The sequence below is a fragment of the Chiloscyllium plagiosum genome, unplaced genomic scaffold (assembly GCF_037043375.1).
Source record: "Chiloscyllium plagiosum isolate Xiang-an unplaced genomic scaffold, Cpla_swu_hap1 HiC_scaffold_6, whole genome shotgun sequence".
Taxonomy (NCBI): Eukaryota; Metazoa; Chordata; class Chondrichthyes; order Orectolobiformes; family Hemiscylliidae; genus Chiloscyllium; species Chiloscyllium plagiosum.
This window is the reverse complement of record NW_028270144.1, coordinates 30,388,063-30,412,704: the sequence shown is the minus strand read 5'-3', so window position 1 is coordinate 30,412,704 and position 24,642 is coordinate 30,388,063. Positions and strand designations below refer to the sequence as shown.

Sequence of the window (24,642 nt, the reverse complement as noted above, 5' to 3'; positions counted from 1 at the left end):
GGTTGGTTGGTCCGGGTGTCCCAGAGGTGTTCTCTGAAACGCTCCGTTCCTCATTCCTGAAGAAGGGCTTATGCCCGAAACGTCGATTCTCCTGTTCCCTGGATGCCGCCTGACCTGCTGCGCTTTTCCAGCAACACATTTTCTACTCTTCAGAGGGTCAGTGTGGATGGATTGGGCCGAAGGGCCTGATTCTGAAGGGAATTTAATCTAACTAATCTGCACAGCACCAAATGCCATGTACCAACTGAGTTGCTTTTGACAGCATTTCTCTTTAATTTGCCCATCTAAAACAAAATCCTCCATAGTTTTAAGACTGGTAACCCAAAGTTTAATCAATACAGCTGAAACTAGATTTATCTTAAAAAAAAGACATTTTAAACTAGTGCCAAGTGACCAATTGAGTGTGACTCAGTTTTAAATGACTGCAAATGACATATATGCAAAATTATCTTCATGTTAGACCGGCACACTGTAGTCAGATCGTGTGTACATTTTTGTAAAATATGATTCTGTTGCTGAACAAAGAGACCTTGGAATGCAGGTTCATAGCTCCTTGAAAGTAGAGTCACAGCTAGATAGGGTAGTGAAGACGGCATTTGGAACGCTTTCCTTTATTGGTCAGAGCATCGAGTATAGGAGTTGGAAGGTCATGTTGCAGCTGTACAGGACATTGGTTAGGCCACTTTTGGAATATTGCGTGCAATTCTGGTCTCCTTCCTATCAGAGGAATTTAGTGACACTTGAAAGGGTTCAGAAAAGATTTACAAGGATGTTGCCAGGATTGGAAGATTTGAGCTACTGGGAGAGATTGAAATAGCTGGAGCTGTTTTCCCTGGAGCATCGGAGGCTGAAGCGTGACCTTATAGAGGTTTATAAAATCATGAGGGGCACGGACAGAAAAAATAAACAAAGTCTCTTCTCTGGGGTTGGGGAGTCCAGAACTAGAGGGCATAAGTTTAGGGTGAGAGGGGAAAGCTATAAAAGAGACCTAAGGGGTAACATTTTCATGCAGAGGGTGGTATGTGTACGGAATGAGCTGCCAGAAGTAGTGGTGGAGCCTCGTACAATTGCAATATTTAAAAGGCATGTGAATAGGAAGGTCTTAGAGGGATATGGGTTGGTTGCTGGCAAGTGGAATTAAATTAGGTTGGGATATCTGGTCGGCATGGACGGGTTGGACCAAAGGGTCTGTTTCTGTGCTGAACATCTCTATGACTCTATGATTCAATTCTTTGAAAATGTACCCCTCTGTGTCTTTGCACCTGAAAGACCCAGCATTGTCTTTAGTCCACAAAAGGCAGACAGATGAGGGTATCAGTGGAAACTCCCAAAGGAAATTAATTCACCCCGTGGGTTTGACTTGCAACTAAAATTCTGAAATCTTTTGCAGTCAGTTCTGGTGATATTCAGAGGGGGTGAGGGCAGAAAACTGCACCAACTAAACCAACACTATCACGTTGTAACTCCAAGCCCCCATCTCATATATCCAGCAAACATTTACAGCCATTAGCACAAGATTCTATCCAAGCGGACACAGCATCAAGAATCTCCTGAGAATACACTTAGGAGAGACCCTTGTCAATTTGATTGAGCAGCCTACAGGAAAATTCCTATGAAGGGACATGGGGGTAGAAATACCATCCCAAAGGTCCCTGCAGTTACAAATCTGCAAAACAGGGCAAGTCCATGTTGCAAGATTTATGCAGAATTTTGGTCCAAAACATGAGCTAAAACAACCCATTAGTCTTTGCAGTTGGAAGTTGTCTAGAAAGAAGTGAAAGGGAAAAGTAAAGATGGGCAAACAGACTGACTATTATTTATTCCCCATTGCTCAAGTGCCAAACAGAGATTAAGTGCAAAACTTTAATTTGTTGGAACTGCTACCTCGTGGCTTCAGTTGATACCTATAAAACAGATTTATATTTAATCTCATCTGACAAAATGTGTGTGTCAACCTGTCTTCAAGTAATTTGGGAGGAGTGTCTGTGAAACGTGTGTATAGTTTTCAAGGACACGAGGCGGGCAAGAGGCTAAGAATGCAAGAGTACGGTGACAGAACACACTGCCACCAATAGTGGGGAGTTGGTAGCTAGTGGCTGAAGTAATATTCATAAATCAGGGTCCAGAAACATGGGGATTTAGGACAACACAACATGATACAAGACAATGGACGGATGTGAAGATGAGTTATAGGTATTCGGGGCTTTTAGGAAAGACAGTAAGACTTAGCAAGGCCAGATGAATGCATCTGCAGTTTGTGCAAAGGAAGAGTAAAGTCGAAGTTACAAATTGTTTGGAGTTTGTGTTGGGTAGAAGTAGTGACAAGCAAATAAGTCATTTTTTAAAACTAAGGCTTTCAAGTAACAAAGGATGATTGAGACTTTTAGTGTGGAAGACAAATGACAATAAAAAGTTAGGAACATAGAAAATCAGTGCAGAAATAGGCCATTCAGTCCTTCGAGCCCGTACCACCATTCAATATAATCATGGCTGATCATGCAATCTCTGTATCCTATTCCACATTCTCTCCATACCCCTTGATCCCTTTAGCCACCTGGGCCACATCCAGCTCCCTCTTGAAGATATCTCTCTGAACTGACACCAATAGTTTCTTGTGGGAGAGAACTTCCCAGGTCCACATCTGAGTGAAGAAATTCTTCCTCACCTCAGTCCTGAATGGCTCATCCCTTATTCTTATATTGTGACCCCTTATTCTGGATTTCCCTAACATTCTTCCCGCATCTAACCTGTCCAATCCCATCAGGATTTAATCCATTTCTGTGAGATACCCCCTCATTCTTCCAAATTCCTGTGAGTACAAGTCCAGTCAATCCAGTCTTTCCTTATATGTCAGTCCTATCATCCCGGGAATCAGTCTGGTGAACTTTGTTGGGCTCTCTCAGTAACAAGCATGTCCTTCCTCAGACTAGAAGACCATAACTGCACACAATACACAAGGTATGACCTCACCAATGCCCTGTATAACTGTAGCAAGACATCCCTTCTCCTATACTCATATCCTCTCGCTATGAAAGCGAGCATGCCATTAACTTTCCTCACTGCCTGCTGCACCTGCATTGCCAACCTTCAGCGAATGTTCCACCATGACACCCAGGTCTTGCTGCGCTTCACCTTTTCCAAAGCTGCTACCATTCAGATAATAATCTGCCTTCCTGTTTCTGTGCCCAAAGTGGATAACTTCACATTTACCCACATTATATTGCACTTGCCAAGTAATTGCCCACTCAGCCAGCCTGTCCAAGTCACCCTACGCTTCCTCCTCACAGCACACACACTGCCACTCAGCTTAGTATCATCTGCAAATTTGGAGATATGGCACTCAATTCCTTCATTCAAATCGTTAATGCTGAGCAGCTGAGGTCCCATCACTGAACTTTGCTGCACCCCACTCATCACTGCCTGCCACTCTGAAAAAGACCCATTTATTCCAATTCTCTGCTTCCTGACTGTCAAACAGTTCTCTATCCATGTCAATGCATTACCTCCGATAAGATGAGCTTTAATTTTCCTTACTAATCTTTTGTGTGGAACCTTGTCAAAAGCTTTTTGAAGTCTACTGTCTGGATAACGGTAAAAGTATGGGGCTTCAGGCTCATTCACAGTCAATTGGGAGATAGTGAAGACGGCAGATGCTGGAGAGTCAGAGTGAATAAAGAATGAAGCTTTCTGAAAAATTCCAACCTGAAACATCGACTCCCCTTCTCCTCTGATGGTGCCTGACCTGCTGGGCTTTTCCCAACTCTACTCTATTTGCTCACTCACAGTCAAGGACAGCAAGATCTTGCAACATTAGGTCCATTCAGAGCATCCAAAAAGTCATACAGCACAAAAACTGATCCTTTGGTCCAAACAGTCCACAATCCCAGACTAAGCAAGTCACACGTGCCTGAACTTGGCCCATATCGCTCCAAACCTTTCCTATTCATGAACTTATCCAAATGTCTTTTAAATGTTGTAGCTGTACCTACATCCACCATTTTCTCTGGCGGTTCATTCTAAATATAAACCACTCCTCAGAAAAGCTCAACTTTTTAAAATCTTTCTCTTCTCACCTTAAAATATGCCTCTTGGTTTTGAAAGCCCCCACTCTAGGGAAAAGACCTTATCAATGCCTCTGATTTTAATAAGCCTCAACCTCCATATGAAGAAAATCCCAGTTTTCCAGTTTATATAGCTTTTCACTGTGCCTCAGTACAGGTGACAATAAATTCAATTCAATTCAATATCTCAAACCTTCCATTTCTGGCAACATCCTAGTAAGTCTTTTCTGAATCTACTCTAGTTTAATAATGCCTTCCCTAATAATAGGGCACCCAGAGGTGAGGGCACCAGAAAAGGCCTCACCCAACATCCTGTACAATCTCAACCTGACATTCCAACTCCTATACTCAGCGGTCTGAGCAATGAAAGCAAGCGTGCTTAATTCCTCCTTAACCACCCTGTCTACTTGTGACGCAAATTTGAAAGAATTATGTAGCTGAAACTCTAGGTCTCTTCAGTCTTCACAGTAGTCAGCTCAAGAAATGCTCTCTATCAGAATCTCAATACACAGCTGGATAACCAGGGGGCACACTTAGAATTAAGACTATGCAACAAAGCAATGTAAAGCTGACTCTAAAACCTCTGAAATAAATGCTGGGCACAGGATAAGGCAAGGAGGGATTAAGCTACTGCCATCCTTGGCAAAACGTTGTACTCACATGGTGACATGTTTACATAGGAAGCTCCCATTATAAATGGAGGACAAAAGAATTTAGAACAAAAACATAAAATGGACAGAAACAGTAACATTGAAACAGGAGTCAAATTATACCCGCATGAATTATTGCAACCCAAAGACTTCATTATGTTAGCTCTCTGTGTACAAATACCATTGTACACAAATTAGTTTAATAGATCAATTGTATAAAGCTAAACAAATAGGGAAGATGTAAATCATATAGCAAGTACTGGAATATTAAAACATTCACAAGAGATGATTTGAACTGGCAACTGAATTGGTGGCAGGTAGTCAGAGAATACTGAAGTAATTCATTCTAGAAAATATGTAAAAATTTCATGTTAGTGGACGCAGATGGTTAGAATACCAATGGCAAAACAAAATGGAGAGGATGACTTTCTATGGCTACTATAACTTGGAAGGAAGGGGAGATCTGCAAAAGGACTCTGGGAGGATAGGAAATATGTTCAAAGTATTGATTACTTGGACACCTGGATTCTAACAGCTGCCTAAGATCAGATAGATTGAGTGAATGTACAAAACTGCAGTAAATCAATTTTATTATATCCAAATGTGATATCATTCACTCTGGGCCGAAAAAGTATAGAGCAGGGTATACTCTAAATTGCTGAAAATGTGTTGCTGGAAAAGCGCAGCAGGTCAGGCAGCATCCAGGGAACAGGAGAATCGATGTTTCGGGCATAAGCCCTTCTTCAGGAATACTCTAAATTGGAAAATTCAAAATAGTGGAACCCAAACAGAGTTCATTAAAATGTCACAGACATTTAGAAAATAATCAAAAAGACTAATGGAACTCTGACCCTTATATCTAGAGGAATGCAATACCAGATGGTAGAAGCTGTGTTTTAGCTCTCCAAAGCCCAGTTTAGCCTGGAGTTAGTGCAAGGAATTTTGGCCACTGCATCTATATATCTATTGGACAGGCAAATAATTTACCTGACGAGAGGAGAAAGTTTTAAAAAGGGGTAACATTTTCACGTATGTATGGAATGAGCTGCCAGAGGAAGTAGTGGAGACTTGTACAATTACAATATTTAAAAGGCATCTGGATGGTACCTGAATAAAAAGGGTTTGGGGGATATGGGATTAGATCAGATGAATTGGACCAATGGGTCTTCTTCCATGTTGTATGACTCAAAGTAAAACTCAAATCATCACAACTGCAAGCTGAGAAAAACTCTACCTCTGATCCATTATTTTCTTTATAGTGTAAGGATGAGTGTAATCAATTTCACTTGATTCTCCAGTTCTCTCTTTCAATGTGATGGTCAGAGTTTTGTTGAGTACATAAATGGGCATTGCCTGTCAACATTCTCAATGTGCTTTTACTCATTATCAATGTTAAAATGCACAGCATTAGTCAAATTTATAAATCAACACATTTGAAAATAAAACTAAAAACAGAATACCTTTCCAAGACAGAAATATCTAAAGCAGAAAATGTAGACATAAAGTAGGCTAAGATGTTCCAGGCAAAATTGCTCAAAAACTGCCGTAGAGCCTCTCTCTACATTTCAGCAAATTTAATTCAGTTAGTAACTAAATCACACAGTCCCAGGTTTGAACAATGGTGTGTACTGGATTAGTTATCTCATGCAGTAGAGTCAATAACATTATAACAAACAGTTCAAAGTCTTCAGGTGAAGGCTGATAACATTTCCAAATTAGAAATGCCTGCTGGAAGTGGGGAGATCAGGGGTCAAATTGTATATCTTCTTCCTGTGGCAAACAATCTGCCAATGATCACTGACAAGGATCACATATGGCCATTGATTGTGCAAATGTATTACCCAGGAGACTGACATACCACAACACAGGAGAGTTTCTATACCAGGAAGGAATAAAGTAAATATGAAATTTTAAAATTCCATTCATTTTCAAATATGCAAAGGCAAAATGCTGGCAATCCAAAATAAAAACACAAAATAATGGAAATACTCAATAGGCCGGGCAGCATCTGCGGAGAGAAATAAAAACTGCAAATTGTGTTCCAGAAAGACTATTTTTAATATGTTTTACTCAGGAATGTACATTAGTCAAACTGCAGACAGTTTTACTGACTTACTGAAGTCTTATTGACTTCAGACAGAATGCAATAAAAAAAGTGTCTGATGTGAACTCAAAAACTTTAAGTGATGATTTGGTATTAATAAATTTTAAGTTCCTTAAATTAAATCCCCAAATAGCCAAAACTAAAATGTGTTTTTTTTTAAAAAGGGGACATTACAATTTTCAGACATCGCTGCAGTGTAGTACGTAATAGTGAGCTAAGTGGCAAAAAAAAATTGAAATCTCTAAAATTGGGAGAATACCTGTTTACATCCCTATCTGATCATGAGGAAAATTAGTTGATAATAATGAGGCTCAAAAGAAACTCAGCAAGTTCAGCCATATCCTCCTGTAAAACATCTATCTTTGCTTACAGTAATAAAAAACAGCTCTTTGGATCAAATCAATATCATACCAATATTACTGCATACACCCTTTGTCTGTTTGTGACCATCCACTAACAACAATGCTAATGCAGGGTATGTATAATTTAACAGCAACACTCAGAGCTATTGTTGGTCATTCTATAGATAATGGGCAACATCAATGTTGTAATATCATTGTACAGTGTAAAAATGCAGAATTTTTAAAGATTTTCTCTTTGTGAAAGGCTTGTGAAATCTTAATTGCAACAGCAGGCACTATTTGACAATGTTAGAATTCTCTTGAAATCTATCACTATTCTCCACACAATTCTCAACAAGTCAGTAATCTAAGAGTGGTGGAGGTAGGATCATTGAATACTTTTAGGTAGACAGATTCTTAGCTAATGAATGAAGCAAATGAAATTGGGGTAAGCAGGAAAGAGGAGCTGAGGGCACAAGCAGATCAGCTACGACTTTATTGAATGGTCGGGCAAGCTCAAGGGGTGGAATGGTCTACTTCTGCTCCTGAAAGGAAAAACCAGTCAAACCAGCAAATGACACACTGGCCCAATTCTTTCTGCATGCATCAAACTTGAAGTCCCGCACAGAACTGGTTCATTTCCAAGCATTGCTGGTTTTCTCTCTACTGTGTTCCTTTTACCCCATGAGGGTGGTGCCCTATAATGGAAATTAAGATGAAGTGAGTTTCCATCCAGTGAATTAAGGCAGACATTTGCTGAGTGGGGATGCACTTCAACATCAATTCTATTTTGTAAGAGTTGAGGCCACAGTCGGATCAGCCATTAAAATTAACTGAATGTGAACCAGGCTCAAGGGGTGGTATGGTCTATTTCCTGCTCCAAACAATACTATTACTAAAGACCAGGAATGAAAAACAAATATCACAGTTTTTTCACAATGGCGAAGTTCTGATTGATATGCTTGCTGGCAAGAAGAAAATTCCACTAGAATTCTGGGACATGTGGAAATTGATAAAATACAACGTAGACGTAAAACAAAAATCAATGTGCTGATGGTACTGGAACTCCATTTTGAAATATGCATGACTGGCTGAACCTTTATGCCTTATTCACCAGTGTTACTGTTTTTTTTTCATTCTGTGTTAAATTGGCTGCCGACCATTTTGCAAGTTACTGAAATCAACAACAACCCCACCATTATTCAAAAGGGAAAAAAAAACACATTTACAAAACTCTCCAGTGGAAGTGCTCCAGAACTGATTACCAGGAGTCGAACAGCACGACTGTCTCCCCTTTGCAGCCTCTGCAGCTCCGTAACTCACCTGGTTCATGACCTAGAAAAATCAAAGAAACAATAGATCAATCAGTACTCAAAGAGAACGATAGGTACATGCAATCTACAGCGTTCATCCCAGCAGCATCGACTGGTCATTGCTTTTAAACAAAATGCATACATCAGGATTCGCTTCCAGTGGTAACCAACGTTGACACTCCATTGCTATTTTCAGTTTGATGAAGCTTCTCCAACAAACACTCTGCTTCTGCCTCTCTCCTTCCAGCAAGCCACGCTTCCGCCCAAAAAGAAAAAAAAAACACCCTTTCGAAGACAATCCTTACAATTTGAAAGGAGGTGAGGGCGAATGCAAACGTCTAGCTGGAAATAAAACTCAGTGCACCATCGAAGTAATGCATGCAACAATTTAGAACAACAGATCAGGATTAGAAAAAGGCTTTAATGACACTATGGGTTCTAATTAAGGAGAATGCAAGGCTTGATATAAAATGTGTGGCTCCCTTAGCATTGCTGTTGGTACATGCGGTCAGAGGGCAGGGTTGAAATCAGAGCAACCAATCACCGCGCGCCGATCCCACGTTGTCCAATGGAACGTTGCGACTTTCACTTGGAACGCGGATACATTGAGGGGGCGGGGCCTCAGCTGAGAGGGGCGGAAGTGCTACCACTGGACATGGCAGATCCACAAACCCAACAGGGTACAGCCTGGGCTGGTGAGTGTAGCTATATACCACGGTGCATGCAAAGGGTAGTATAGGTCTGAGTGATCGTGAACTGTTACTGTTGCTTAATACGAGCATAAATTCGAAATGAAGTCATTCTTGTGTTCTGAAGGAGGGTCATTGGACCCGAAACGTTAACTCTGCTTTTCTTCCACCGATGCTGTCAGATCTGAGTTTTCACAGCGGTTTTTGTTTCCGATTTACAGCATCCGCGGTTCTTTCGGTTTTTATGAATACTGGGTCACTACTTTTGGTACCAGTGCAATGCTCAAGAAGTTTTTTGTTTGTCATTTCATTTGCAGGTTTTGATAATGTTGTCGAAAGCGTTAGCAAACTACCCCAAGATTTGTTTGCGGAGGTGGTAAGTAAGAGTTAAGTGAAAAGTTCATATAACGCATGAGGTGAGAGATTTGCTGTGAAGATGAAATGCCCTGTGAAACCATTTTTTATTTTGTTGTGAGAGAATGCAGATATAGATAAATTTAACTAGCTTTCAATACATATGATTTTTTAAAAATCAGGATTTATAGTACCCAAGCTTGTGTAACATTCCACTACTGAATGTGCAGTGCCCTGTTAATTGTGAAAATTAAATTTCTTCCAACAGTGGTGTGTGCATATATGTAAACACTTTTTTAAACGTTTTTGTCATGTCCCAAAGGTGGAAAATCATGTCCCACAACTCTGGTAACCTTGAGTTTTTGACAGAGACCTGTCAAAGAATCTGATAACTGACAGCGAATCAGAGAACTGTTCTTGTGCAGTGGGATGCTATTCAGCCATTTGTGTCTGCACTGGCTCTCCAACTGCATATTATGATTTAATGCTATTTTGTAATTCTGCACATTGGATGATTATTTGAACAAAATCTATGCCCTCTTGAATTCCTTAATTGAACCTGCCTGAACTGCATTCTATTATATGCCCCAGCTACATTTTGGAAAAAGCTTTCTCTCAATGCATTTGTTTCTATCACAAAACACTTTTGAATCTGTACCATCTCTTTCTTGATCATTTTATGAGCAGGAATAGTTTTTTCCTGTCCATTTCTGTCCAGACCATCATGATTTAACTTTTCAGTGAGTCTCTCTCTCTGACAATTTAACTACTTCTATCAATTCTTCTCTTAGCCTTCTCTCCAATAAACCATTTCTAATTCTCCATGTAAGTGAAGATTTTTACCCCTGGATCCTCTTCTGCATCCTGCCACTTGCATTGCCATTCCTGTGCCCCCACCCCCATCCAGAAGTGTACACCATATTCTAAGTGTCTTGTACATAACCTCCATGCTCTTGTACTCTGTCCTCCTTACTTAACTCCAGAAAACTGAATACTTGATAAACTGGTTCTCCACTGTCCTGCCATCTTTAATGATTTGTGTACATATACACACACAGGTGTCTCTGTACCTGTATGCCCTTTAAGTTAGTATCCTTTATTTTATACTGTCTTTCCATATTCTTCTCACCAAAAGGTATCATCTCTCATTTCTTTGCATTGAACTTCATTTGCCACCTAACTGCCTACTCACCAGCAGTTTTTTTTTGTAATCCTATAATGTCCTCCTTATAGTTTACAATGCTTCCAAGTTCTGAATCGTCTACAGCCTTTAAAATTGTTCCCAGACCCCAAGTTCTAGATTTTTAATTTTCATCAGGAATAGCAAGGGTCCAAATCTCAATCCTTGAAGGACTCAAGTACAAACCATCCACAAGCGTGACAAGTACCCATTAATCACTTCTAACTGTTTCCTATCATTTAGCCAACTTTGTATTCACGGTGATATTGTCTCTTTTATTCCATGAGCTCTGGTTTTGCACTCAAGTCTGTTAATGTTACTGTGTCAAGCTCCATCTTGTGGAATTGAAAAGTGTGGTGCTGGAAAAGCATAGTTGGTCAGGCAGCATCCGAGGAGCAGGAGAATCGGCGTTTCAGGCATAAGCCCTCATATATTCCTCACATTCTTGAAGGGCTTATTCCTGAAACGTCGATTCTCCCACTCCTCAGATGCTGCCTGACTGACTCTGCTCTCCAGCACCGCATTTTTCAACTGATGTCCAGCATCTGCATTCCTCATTCTCTCTATCCTTTGGAAGTCTGTGTACACCACATCTGCAATATTACCATCATCAGCCCTCACTGTTATTCTTTGTATAAAATAAAACGTTTTCCTTAATTAACTCCTCTGTGACTAATTCCATCCCAATATTGGTTTTGGAAATTTCACCTCCATCAGTGTTGGAGCCATTGGTTTGTAATTGCTGGACTTATTCTTACAGTCTTCTTCAAAAGAGGGTGTAATGCTTATAATTCTGTCTTCTGTCACTCCTACTGAGTCTATGGAAGACTGCAAACTTATGACCAGTACCTCCACACTTTCCATTCTCAGTCTTGCTTTGGTATTCTTGGATGCTTCTCATTTGGTCCCAGTGTTTTGTCAGCTTTATCCAACGTGATCTCCTCTCAAATTTAAATGCTTCTAGTGACTGAACTTTGTCCTCTGTCACCCTGGCCTGGGTAATAGTAATGACAGATGCAAAGCATTTATTTCACACCTCAACCATGCCTCCCCTTTCATGTGTATATCCCCTTTTTTGATTTACTGGTTCTACAACTCCTTCCACTGTCTAAAAAATAATTTGCGGTTCTATTTTACGTGAGCTACCAGTCTCTTCGTAATCCATCTTTCCATCTCTTGGCTCTATTTTCCATTTTTTTTTAACTTTCTATATTCAGGCTATCCAGTCCAGCTTCATTCTTGTCCCACTGAAGTCAGCTCTTCCGCCAATTAATTAGTTATCCCCAGATTGATTGTTCATTGTATCAATAGGTAGAAAAGAATAATGATCACTGCTCAGCCTTGTTCCGAAGAACCAAGTCTAGCGATGCTTCCTGTTTCAGGTTGGGCACATTGCTGTAGAAAATTCTCCTTAACACAATCCCGAGACACTTGGACCCCTCTGCCCTTTTTATACTACCAGTATCTCAATTTAATTTGGGTAGTTAACATCTCCCATTATAACCTCTACAGTTCCAACATGGGATGTAGGCATTTAGGCCAACACTCATTGCCCATTCCTAACTGCTCAGGATAGTTGAGACTCAAACACATCACTATGGGTCTTGGACCTGCATGTAGGCCAGACCAGATAAGTATAATTGTTTGCTTCCCTAAAGGCCATTAGTGAACCAGCTGGGTTTTTCTGACAATGGTTCCATAGTCATTATTAGACTCTTAATTTCAGAGTTTTGTGCTCAAATTCCACCATCTGCCATGTTTGGACCTGGGTCCCCAGAATATTGTCTGGGTCTCTGGATTAATGATTAAGGATTCCTGATGAAGGGCTTATGCCCGAAACGTTGATTCTCCTGCTCCTCAGATGATGCCTGACCTGCTGTACTTTTCCAGCACCACAGTCTCTTCTCTGGATTAATAGTCTCACGACAATACCACTGGGCCATTGCTTCCAATATTATGTAATTTCCTTGCATGTTTGTTCCTCCACGTTATTATTAGCCTATGGACTCCTTTAAACAATGTAATTGCATTCCTTGCCTCTAGCCAAATAGATCTGTCCTTGAGCCCTCTGGGATTTTCTTTCTCCACTACTGCAATGCTATCCTTAATTAACACCAACGCACTCTCCTTTTCTACCTTGCAGTGTAACTCTGATTTTTAGGTTAGATTTAATTTCTCCTTGTTCTGACCTCTCCTATTAATTGTTTGCAGCAAAACGTAGATTAGAATATTGTTTTGGAGGAGAAGACCGGTGTAACAATTAGAGCTACTATTTATGAAAGGAAATGCAGTCACTGAAGGAATTTGGACAAATGAGGGGGAACATAATTTAATTATAAGAACATGTTTAGATAAGTACCTTTTTAAAAATCTGATCAATTGACTGTATCAATGCAGCATGGACACTAGTTTTGTGTTTTTTTAAAATATTTTTTTTTAATATCCATATTATAATATGTTTGTTTAATTTGTAATAGTGCCAGCAGATCATGCTATACCTACAATGCAAAATCCCTGGTGTGAATACACTTGAATTGGTTGAAGTAAGTTGTTGAATTTAATGAAATTTTAGTTAAATACTCACTTAGCCACTTCATTTGCGTTTGTTTTTGCCCTGTTCATATATTGTTTTATTTGAACCTTGCGCAATAGAGACTTCAAGCTGCTGGTGTTGAACTGGATTTAGAAGCTACCAAGGAGCTGGTTCACGTTATCTCCTTGTTTTTCAGGTAGCAAAAATTAAAATGTCTGCTGTTTCTCTGCTTCCATGTTTTGAAATGAGTCTATGACATATTTGAATATTCAGGTTGTAAACTTTAAAAGTCAATATTAGAATGCTTAGAAAAAATGCTTAACAACTGACTTAAATATTCGAAGAGTAAAAATTTGAAAACTTCCATTGTAAGCTGTCTCTTTTTCTGGATATAAACTGTATGCACTATGGCTTTAAGATCAAAACAAGATCAGTTTAATTTTATTCTGTTATCGCTGCTAAATTCTGTGCAAGCAAAATTTTCTGCCTCTTTCAGGAAGTAGCAGTAAGTGTTTTTCTTTTCTGACCAATCTAGATATTTGTTTATATATGACTGAAATTCTCCTAGTTAGTTATAGTCAGTCATACAGCTTGGAAACTGCCCCTTCAGTCCAGTCTGTCCATGCCAATCAGACATCCCATTCTGACCTATTCCCATTTGCCAGCTTTGGCCCATATCCCTCTAAATCCTTCCTCTTCTTATACCAATCCAGATGCTTTTTTAAATGTTGTAATTGTACCAGCCTCCACCACTTCCATGGCAGCTCGCTCCACACATGCACCACCCTCTTTGTGAAAAAGTTACCCCTTGGGTCTTTTTTAAAAAAATCTTGCCCCTCTCATCTTAAACATATGCCCTATAATTTTGGACTCTTGCAAAACCTGGTTGAATGCTTTGCAGCCCATGTAGACAACATCAACCACTCTGCCTTCCTCTTTTTTTTGTCACCTCTTCAGAAATCTCAGCCAAGTTTGTGAGACAAGATTTGCCCTACACAAAGCCATATTGACTATCCCTAATCAGTCCTTGCCTATCCAAATATATGTAAATCCTGTCCCTCAGGATTCTCTCCAACACTTTTCACACCAGTGACATCAGGCTCACTGGTCTATTGTTCCCTGGCTTTTCCTTGCAATCTTTCTTAAGTACTGACATGACTTTATCCAACTTGTCTTCTGGCACCTCACTTGTGGTTTTCGATAATACAAATATTTCAGCAAGGGCCCAGCATCCCTAGCTTCCCACAAAGTTCTGGGAAACACCTGATCAGGTCCTGGGGATTTATCTACATTTTATACATTTTAAAACGTCCAGCACCACCTCTTCTGTGATATGAACTCTTTTCAAAGCATCATTATTTTTCCAAGTTCCCTAGCTTTCATGTTCTTCTCCACAGTAAATGCAGAGGCAAAATATTCATTTAGTATCTCCTGTGGTTCCACACACACACTGCCTTTTGATCTTTAAAGGGCTCTATTCTCTTCCCTAGTTACTCCTTCATCCTTGATGTATTTGTAGAATGTCTTTGGATTCTCCTTAACCCTACTTGCTAAAGCTTTCCCATTTCTCCTTTTTTGCCCTCCTAATTTCCTTAAGTATACTTCTACTCCTTTTAAACCCTTGTAGGGATTCATTTGATTCCAGCTGTCTGTGCCTGACATATGGTACCACTTTTTTTTTTGTTTCTTGACTCAAGCCTCAATTTTCTAGTCATCCTGCATTCCCTACACCTACAACCTTGCTCTTCCTTCGCACTAACAGGAACAGACTGTTTCTGTGAGCGGTGATGCTACAGTACATCCCAATAAGGTGATCATCCCTTTCTTATTTCTACATAACTTCACTGGACAATTTCCCAGGAGTATACTTCTAGGTAAAACCGTAATGTTATCCTTAATCAGAAACAGCATCTCTTTATTCACAACTCCACCCCACACCCAACCAGAAATGCCATTCACCTCTGCCTCCCTTTCTCTCCTTTTTCTCTAGGATCTATATCCTGGAACATTAAGCTGCCACTCCTGCCTCTCCCTGAGCCACATTTGTTTAATAGCTATGATATTTTCATTCCCATACTCCCAACCATGCCCTAAATTCATTTGCCTTGCCTTTCAGGCCACTTGCATTGAAGTAACTGCCATCTAATTTAGCGGTCTTACCTCATTCTCTGAAATGCTTTTGCCTGCCTTGACTATTAACTTGCTCCCATTTATCTACTGTACCAGCCTCGGCCTTTTTTTAGTTCACTATCGCCCTATCCCTTCACTTAGTTTAAATCCTCCTGAGTAGTGCTAGCAAGTCTCCTGGGTAGCACTAGTGAATTTCTTTGCAAGGATTTGGTCCCCTTCCCATTCAGCTACAAGCTCTCTCTCCTGTACGGGTCACTTTGATCCCTAGAGGGAACCTAATGATCCAAAAATGTGAATCCTTGCCCCCTGCACTAGCTCATTAGCCACACATTCATCTACCCTATCTTCCTATTCCCACTCTGACTTGCACATGGTACCAGGAGTCATTGAGGTAATACTACCTTCGAGGACCTACTTTTTAACCTCTTGCCTAACTTCCTATAATCTCTCTGCAAAACCTTTCCCTTCCTCTACCTATATCGTTGACACCAACATGTTAAACAGCCTCTGGTCAATCTCCCCTTTCAAAATATTCTGACGTGGTCCAATATATTCTTGACCCCAGCACCAGGGAGGCCACAGACCATTCTGGTGTCTCACTGTTGGCTTTAGCAACATTTGTTTGTGCCCCTGACTACAGAGTCCTCTGTCACAATCAAGCATTTGAACCTGACATACCCCTTGTTACAGTTGAGCCAGTCAGTTTATCAGAGACCTGGCTGTCAGAGATATACTCCCGAGAGGCCATTCTCCTTAATTTGCACTATCCAAAATGGCATACCTGTTTGGGATAGGGATAGCCACAGAAGACTTCTACACTAACTGGCTACCTCTCATACCATCACCCATCTACCTGACCTGTTTCTGCAGTACCTGCACCTTCCTGAAACTGCCATCCATCACACCCCCTTGCTCTTAAACTCCTCATTACCTCTTAATATTGCTCTGGTCAATCCATGCTGCTTGATAGAATTCACAATCAAACACATTTCTTGCAGATAGTCTCCAGAAATGTTCAAATTCTCCTTGATCTCCCACATCTGACAGGAAGAGCATAGCACCCTACTAAAAGCCATTTCTGCCTATTTAACAATCTACAGACCCAGAAAACACCTAAAACAAACACCACACTTTGCTCAAAAACTCAGGGTTAGCACAGTCTTTCTGATCAAAAACACTGCTCTGGGATAAGAATAGCTATCAATAATATTAAAAGCTGATCAAGAGACAGATCTCCGTTTAAAGATATGGTGGGTGGGGGAGGGGGACAGTGATTAGCACTGAAACAACCTAAACAACCAAGAGTAGCACTCGGCCATGATCCTCTTCTGGCCACCATTTTTACGCCTATTTTGTCTGCATTTAAGTGAGTCAAAACATTCTGCCCCAGTCCCATTTTAATATTGCCCAAGGAGCTATGCATGTGGATTAAAGTGTTTTTAACATGCATTCAGTTTTCAGGCTTTTTTTTTTTTTGGAATTTTATTCCACATATGTGGAAGTTGCAATATCTGTTGTTACCCGAATTGCTTTCTCTGAAGATTCTGATAGTGGGCCCTCTTTTCAATCAACCGAGTGGCTTGCTTAGCCATTTCAGAAGACTGTTAATAATTAACCACATTATGGGTCTGAGTCTGAGGCCAGACCAGGTGGGGATGGTAGATTTTCTTCCCTAAACTCTGCAATTAAACTAGATGGATTTTAATAATGGTTTTTGGTGACACGGTGTTCAGGTTGTGTTAGAATTGGCATTACTTTATTAGAGACATAATCATGAAATTTTAATGTAAAGGAAACGCTAAGATCATCTAAATCACTTATCAACTTGGGTGTAAACAAATAATCGAAGTAATTAGACCCAAGTCACTGTTCTTAGTTTAGAAATCACTGTCCTTTATTTTGAAAACACTTTTTTATTTAGACTAGTTCACTTTACTTCTGCTTTTAACTGCAACTGCCACAAAGGTAATACGTTGCTGGAGTGGGGCTACCTGGACACAGTTGTTAACTATCTGTGGAGCCAGCCTGCACTTCCAGATGCAGTATAGTGATGTGTGAAACATCAGGAGACTTTTGAACTCTTCTCCAATTGGGAGAAGAAGAACAAGGATGCATGTGGAGTGAACGAGCACCCCTCAGTCTGAATTTAACTTGTCCTATACCCATAATTTACCATTGTTGTTCTTCCTATGTCTTCTATGTGTTGAACTTCCCTTAACATTGGTTGTAGAATTTTAAAATCTAAAATGCACAAGACATGTTGCAATATGCCTTGCTTCAGGAAAATCTGGCCCCCAAGTCTCATTTGTTTTGAGCTACATTTTGGTGTAAGAAAGTTTACAAAATTGCTAGCTCCATGGGGAAATGTGAAGTATTCAACTGAGCTTTGTAGTTGAAATCATGATTGTAAACATGGACTGGGGTAACAGACTGTGTGTCCTAGTGAGTTTCCCAGGATAAAGCTGTGACTGTAGATCAGTTACAGTCCATAGATTGGATCCAGTCAATGACCTGTTTCCATCCATTCTCCTGTACTACATCACTAGCTCCTTTCCACCTGTCTCACAGCAGTTCTTAGATGTCCTACTTTGTCCACCCCAGTACTAATGCCAAAAATCACAACACCAAGTTATAGTCCAACAGGTTTATTTGGAAATACAAGCTTTCGGAGCACTGGTCATTTGTCACTTATGAGGAGCAGTGTTCTGAAAGCTTATAATTCCAAATAAATCTGTTGGACTATAACCTTTTTTTATTTTAGATTAGATTTCCTACAGTATGGAAACAAATCCTTCAGTCCAACAAGTTCACATTGACCCTCTGAAGAGTAAGAAAAAGGCTCATGCCCGAAACGTCGATTCTCCTGCTGCTTGGATGCTGCCTGACCTGCGCTTTTCCAGCAACACGTTTTCACTTCTGAAGAGTAACCCAGCCAGACCCATTCCCCTACCCTATATTTACCCCAGACTAACGCACCTAACACTATGGGCAATTTAGCATGGCCAATTCCCTAACCTCCATATCTTTGGGTTGCGGGAGGAAACTGGGCCACCCGGAGGAAACCCATGCAGACACTGGGAGAATGTGCAAACTCCACATAGACAGTCACCTGAGGCTGGAATCAAACCTGGGTCCGTGGCCCTGCCCCACGGTGTTGTGATTTTTTACTTTAGCACAACTGAGTGTTCTCCCTCATTTCCTTCCACTGTCTGCTCTGGTACCAGTTCCAGTACCTACCTGATACTGTACAATATGGTAGTTGGAATTCTCCTCCATGATGTTCAGCGGCAACACCAGCAAGAAAAAGGGTGATGCTTTATGTAGTATCATGCAATAAAAAATTATTTTTATTGTGCTGCTTTGATATATCATTTTTAAAAGCATTTGCAATGCACAACAGGTCAGTCAGCACAATAAGTTTATACTTTACACAAGCCTCCTTTTAATAGGCTACTTACAGTGTGGAAACAGGCCCTTCGGCCCAACAAGTCCACACCAACCCACCGAAGCGCAACCCACCCATACCCACTCCCCTATATTTACCCCTTCACCTAACACTACGGGCAATTTAGCATGACCAATTCACCTAACCTGCACATTTTTGGACTGTGGGAGGATACCCAAGCAGACACTGGGAGAATGTGCAAACTCCACACAGTCAGTCGCCTGAGGCAGGAATTGAACCCAGGTCTCTGGCGCTGTGAGGCAGTAGTGCTAGCCACCGTGCCGCCCACACTCCCCACACTTCATCTAATGCCATCAACATATGCTTCAATTGCTTTCTTCCTCGTGTGTTTATCCCCTTGAATGTACGTATGCTATTCAGCTCAACTAGTTCCTGATGTACCAAGCTACACATTCTAACCCCTGTCTGGTGCAAATGAGGTTTTCTGGAATTTCCTTTTGCATTCATTAGAGATCATCTGTCCTTTTTTTATATAAAACTAGGGAAAAATGCAGTTCCTGTTTTAATGTATGTGAAGTGCAAACTCGCTCCAGCCAATGACAATTGCCTGTTAGCCTCTGTCTTTTTGTACTTTAGCATTGATTAATGAGCACTGAGGGAAAGTGAGGTGCCTGCAAACCTACCCGCTGTTTTCTCTCTTGGCAGGTCAGCTGCACAGAGTAACATGTCCGCTGAAGAACTCATTGCAAAGCTTGCAGATAGCAGCAGTAAGTGGTCTAAGCAAATGCTTCAAGTTGTTCGACATGTGTGGACCGAACAGGGCAAACTAATTGCAACACCAGAAGATGCCAAGCACATGCTCACTGTGGGACAGGTGAGATGGCCCAGTGTGTGCACTTTTACTTTGAAGCTTGAAGGTGTAAGTTTGCATCCATTATCTTGCTATTTAACCCGTTTTGTTACTTCAGATGTGTACAGCACCAGCTTTTGTTCTTTTGCGTATCTTGGAGTTTAGAACAGGTGTCACTACGTTAGAGTCTGAAGGTAACCAGTCAATGCTCTTGCAGTTTTGGCAATGATATTAAGTCTCTAGAAGAAGTACAATACTAATGTTCATTTGGGACTTTTCATTACCCCTTTTGACATGTCACTAACTTACATTTAGTTTTAAACATTTATTCGACTGGGACAACACTACCATTATAGGGCAAGCCAAACAAAGAACAGCCAGGGAATTCCTAGAAGCATGGCACTCATCCACAAACTCCATCAACAAACACATCGACCTGGACCCAATATACCGGCCTCTACAGCGGACAGCTGAAACTGACAACTGGAAGCGGCAGGGACAGGCCACTATAAACACCGGAGGAAACATCACAGAAGCGCTTCACAGGAGGCTCCCAAGCACTGAGGATGTCACCTAGACAAGGGACGAAACGTTTGCAACAAAAATTTCCAGCTCGGCGAACAGAACCACAACAACGAGCACCCGAGCTACAAATCTTCACCCAAACTTTGAATTTATTGCTTATTATTCTAGTTGCTGAGGTCTGGTTAACTTTGAAAATTCTGTGGATGCATTCAGAGGGAGACTGAGAGAAAATGTACAGGAGAAAGTGAGGTCTGCAGATGCTGGAGATCAGAGCTGAAAATGTGTTGCTGGAAAAATGCAGCAGGTCAGGCAGCATCCAGCGAACAGGAGAATCGACGTTTCGGGCATAAGCCCTTCTTCAGGAGGGCTCCTGAAGAAGGGCTTATGCCTGAAACGTCGATTATCCTGTTCGCTGGATGCTGCCTGACCTGCGCTTTTCCAGCAACACATTTTCAGCAGAAAATGTACAGGAACAGACCAGACCAATCCTAAACTGCACTTTATCAGGATATTCAATACGTGCACAATGCTATGATGTTTGTAAAAGTATAATGCATATCTTTCTCTCTTTTCTTGCAAGCTTGTTGATTTGGAATGGAAACTGGGAATGGCAGTCAGTTCCGATAATTGCAGATCTCTAAATCACCCCTATGTGACCATGATGCTGAAAGTAGCCAATCCCTCAGGAGAAATCATTAGCAGGTCATTTGAAATGACTATCCCTCAATTTCAGGTCAGTAACCTAGGGTGTTTTTTTTCTTTTCAAAACATGCACAAAGAAAATTGCACACAAAGATTTTTGTTTAATTCTGGGAAACTAGGAGCTCTTGCTGTGAGAAAGTAATATTTTGAAAACCTACTTGTGATCTTAATATAACTTTATCTCCAGGTGAGTTTAACCATATTCTTACCATCACTAAGACCATCTATTGCCATCTCCTATAACACCAATCCTGCCTTTATCCCCTTTTCTGAAACTTTCCTCAATTCCTTTGTTTCCTATTGACTTATTTATTCCAATGCACTCTTAGTGTCTCCCACATTATACCCTCTTCAAACTGGAGATCATGTAAAACTGATACCCATGACTTTACTCTCACCAAGTCCTGTTCATCCCAATGCTTGCTGACCTGTATTGGCTTCTAGTTAAGCATTGATTTAAAATTTTCATTCTCCTTTTCAAATATGTTCTTGCCCTGCTATATCTCTGGAATCAACTCCAATAATACAACAGAAATATCCACACACACTTCCCATTCTTCCCATCTGTTTTAATTGTTCCGCCTTTAGTAACCATGCCTGCACTATCCTCAGTCCAACACTCTGGAATTCCCTTCCTTGATCTCTGTAACTCTCTTCTAGCCCGGGAGGTGCTCCTGGCTCTTTTACCAAGCCCTTCTTTTTTCCTTTTGTTTTTGGGTCATCATATTTAGTAATGCTTTATATGGCTCAATGTCAGATTTTGCTTCATGACACACAAGTTGTCATGTTTGAACTCTGAAGGGAGGTGGATAAAGGATGTTGTACTCTTGCCTGTCACTGCTACTCCACTGAGCTGAATACAGCTGAATCATCCTTGAAGGTAACCAGTCCAAAGACATTTTGTTCTTATTTAATGTCTAGTTTTTTAAAAAGGTTTATTCATTCCCAGGATCTGGATGTTACTGGCTAGGCCAGCAATTTTTGCCCATCTCCAATTGACTTTTGAGGAGGTGCCTTTTCGTAAAGCAGTTATCAGTCAGCCACTTTGTAGTAGGCCTGGAGTTATGCAAACCAGAGTAAGCGAACTGATTTCCTTCACTAAATGACCTTCTGGAACCAGATGGGTATTTAATAATCTGCCAGATTCAACATCACCATTACAGATACATGCTTTTTAGTCCAAGTGTATTTTAGTAAAGTGAAATCAATTCAGATTCCCACATTGGGGTTTGAACTCCTCCTATTCATTCAGATTACTGGTGCAGCTCTCTGGATTTCTGGTTCCATTTTATAACCACCATGCCACTGTACCCACTACAAACCACTAAATGTGAGTAGAGAGTGAGGTTTTTTTCCAAGGTGACAACATGGTTGAACAAATACATGAGTGAGAAGGGGATATGGCATGTAGTGGTTAGATTAAAGAGAAGATGTTGGTGAATTGATCGTATCGTTGGACAAGTAACCTAAAGCTAATTCTCTGAGGATATGGGTTCAAATTCCACCACCGCACACTTTAAATTCCATTCTTAGTTTCCTTTCTTTCAATTATGTAAGGCAGTAATGGTGACTGTGACTATAACCCCTCCAATTCACCAATGGGAAGGAAATCTCCCATCCTTACCCCCTTTGGCCTTGATATGACTCCAAATCCGCAGTGGTGTGATTGACCGACTCTAGGCAAGCCACTGAGGTAGAATAGTTCGGTTTGGAAATCAAGCAACACTATTTTCCCATGAAAGAATGAGGAAACTTGGAAGCTTGTGTGGAGCAGTGACAAACTGAGGCATGTCTGCTGTAAATTCTCTGTCAAGCTAAAGGTTTGCCCAAGCCAAACGTTGGACAGGTAAAGAATTATTTGACTGACAAGTCACTGAACAAATTGATCCCAACAACAAGTTTTGTTTGAAGCAGCCTGGTATTGTCCTCCAAATAACTTTATTTCTGGCTTTTCACAGAATCTATCGAAGCAGTTCCGGGAAGTGGCTACTGTTCTTGAAATGGTATAAAGCCTGTTTCTGGTCTGAACCTCTCACTAATCCTGGATTTCCATTTAACTATAGAACTGGAGGAAGAGAGTCCCACAAGTGGAAACAACTGCACTTGATTTTGATATTTTGGATTATGTATTTTTTTCCCCTTCACATCTAATTATTTTCGATTGACTATTAATAAATATCTACCGTTGTTGTGAAGTTGAGATGCTCTGGTGGGAGGAGGAAACAACACCAAATGTTGCATGAAAAAATTTAGTGGAGACCTCACTTTACAATGGTGGGGCGAGGGCTTATATAAAAACAATGCTGCAGTGTCTGTTGTAGCACATCATGAAAAATGCATAAGTTGTATTTGAAGATAAGGTGAATTTGCCTCCATCTTGGATGAATACCTCCACTGTGCTAGCTATCAGTCTCCTATGAAACCAGTCTGGATGGGAGCTGGTCTACATAATAAAAACCTTTGGCGAATTGGCACTCAACTGTTCGTGCTCTTCAGGAATCAATCATAGGCTGTGGCTGCAGGAGATATTAAGTTGGCATTAGGAGTTTATTTCTGCAATTACTCAGACCATATTTTGTAAATGTCATATTGTTTCTTTTGCAAATAAAAGCAAAGGGGTGATAGGATGGGATTTGGTTGTCTGTAACACAGGTGGTGGGGCAGGGCAGGGGGTGGGGAGGGGGTGGGGGGGGGGGGGATTGACAATCCACACAATGGAATATTTAGACTTGGGCTCATTATTCTCTTCCCTTGTCTCTGTGATATGGAGAAAAAAAGCTTTAATTCTCCTCCATGCACCATCTTGTTTCCTAGCTCACCACACTGATAGATTTCCAGGACTTTATTAAAAAGTTATCATGTTTCCAGTGCAGAAATGAGCTTTTTGACACAATACATCAGTACTATTGCTCCACCTGAGCCTCCATTCCAGGATCCCTGGCATATGGCCATATCCTTTGGGTTAAACATTCCTGACCTAGTATCATGTGCTCCCTACAGTGCAGGAAGAGAGGCCGTTTGGCCCATTGAGTCTGTGCTGACTGGTTCACCACCTGCTTCAGAGGTTGATTGGAAAAATAGGTCAGTAACTTAATTTGTTCAGTACTTTAGCAACTTGCACCCTGGCCTTCAGATGTTCTAATCTGAGATATTATAGGTCTCTGGACTAGGTTGGAAGTGAACCTGGGCCTCCTGGCTCAGAAGCTGGGACATTCAATTTAAATAAAATTGACTGCGTATTATAACAGGGTAATGTAATTTCTGAAACCCAAGAAAAATATTGGACTGAACCATTTAGATGCGTCCTTTATGTTTGTTTGTCTAAGTTCCTTCTATAGTTTGCTGAGACCAGTGCACTTTCCTCCAACTTTTAAGTATTTTCACATGATGATAGGTTTAAGTTTGAATATTCAACAATGCTATATCTGTTTCAGCTAACCACATCTGCATAGTCTTCAGTTTTCTGTTCTCCCTCAAGTATTGACCTTAAATGGATGCTGCAGAGCTCTAGTCCCTCATCCTAGTGACTCTTATTAACAAAAATAACATGGAAAGGGATCCTTGTATTAAATTGATGGGTCATGTATATTTCTGTATGTAATATGCCTTAGAATTATGAGAGCTTGCAGCTAGTTAGTTATAAATAGGAATAGGTAGGATAATATATTGATGTTTGCACAAGGCTTCACCTTTGGAAAGAGACGTAAACCCATCATCTTTTCTGTCATTCAGATAGTCACCTCTTTATTTACTGTGTGTGTTATCGGATGTTGTCCGCAATGGGGAAACGCACATCACTATTTT

General features: G+C 40.7%; 2 protein-coding genes across 5 annotated transcripts in view; one reads left to right on the top strand and one right to left on the bottom strand.

Annotated features, from left to right (window-relative positions):
* Window positions 1-8,935, bottom strand: part of uchl3 (ubiquitin carboxyl-terminal esterase L3 (ubiquitin thiolesterase)) — a 58,925-nt gene extending 49,990 nt beyond the window's left edge. The window contains exons 1-2 of one of the 3 annotated variants that reach the window (XM_087987948.1): window positions 8,601-8,935; window position 7,738 (exon numbers count right to left, since the gene is read on the bottom strand). In XM_087987948.1, coding sequence (XP_087844074.1) covers window position 7,738; window positions 8,601-8,653 — 54 coding nt within the window. In that variant the 5' untranslated portion in view covers window positions 8,654-8,935. Of the gene's footprint in view, window positions 1-7,737; window positions 7,739-8,385; window positions 8,492-8,600 lie in introns of those variants that run through there. The other 2 variants (XM_087987947.1, XM_043691396.2) reach the window with 2 other exon arrangements.
* Window positions 8,936-9,037: 102 nt separating this feature from the next.
* Window positions 9,038-23,465, top strand: commd6 (COMM domain containing 6). Of its 2 annotated transcripts, XM_043691393.2 has the most exons (7): window positions 9,038-9,164; window positions 9,476-9,534; window positions 13,170-13,235; window positions 13,345-13,421; window positions 19,467-19,635; window positions 20,717-20,869; window positions 22,797-23,465. In XM_043691393.2, exons 1-7 carry the CDS (start codon window positions 9,038-9,040, stop codon window positions 22,845-22,847), a joined length of 702 nt encoding a protein of 233 aa, XP_043547328.2. In that variant the 3' UTR covers window positions 22,848-23,465. The 2 variants fall into 2 exon arrangements, with proteins under 2 accessions (XP_043547328.2, XP_087844072.1); XM_087987946.1 differs by lacking the exons at window positions 9,038-9,164; window positions 13,170-13,235; window positions 13,345-13,421 and having other exon boundaries at window positions 9,498-9,534.
* Window positions 23,466-24,642: the final 1,177 nt, after the last annotated feature.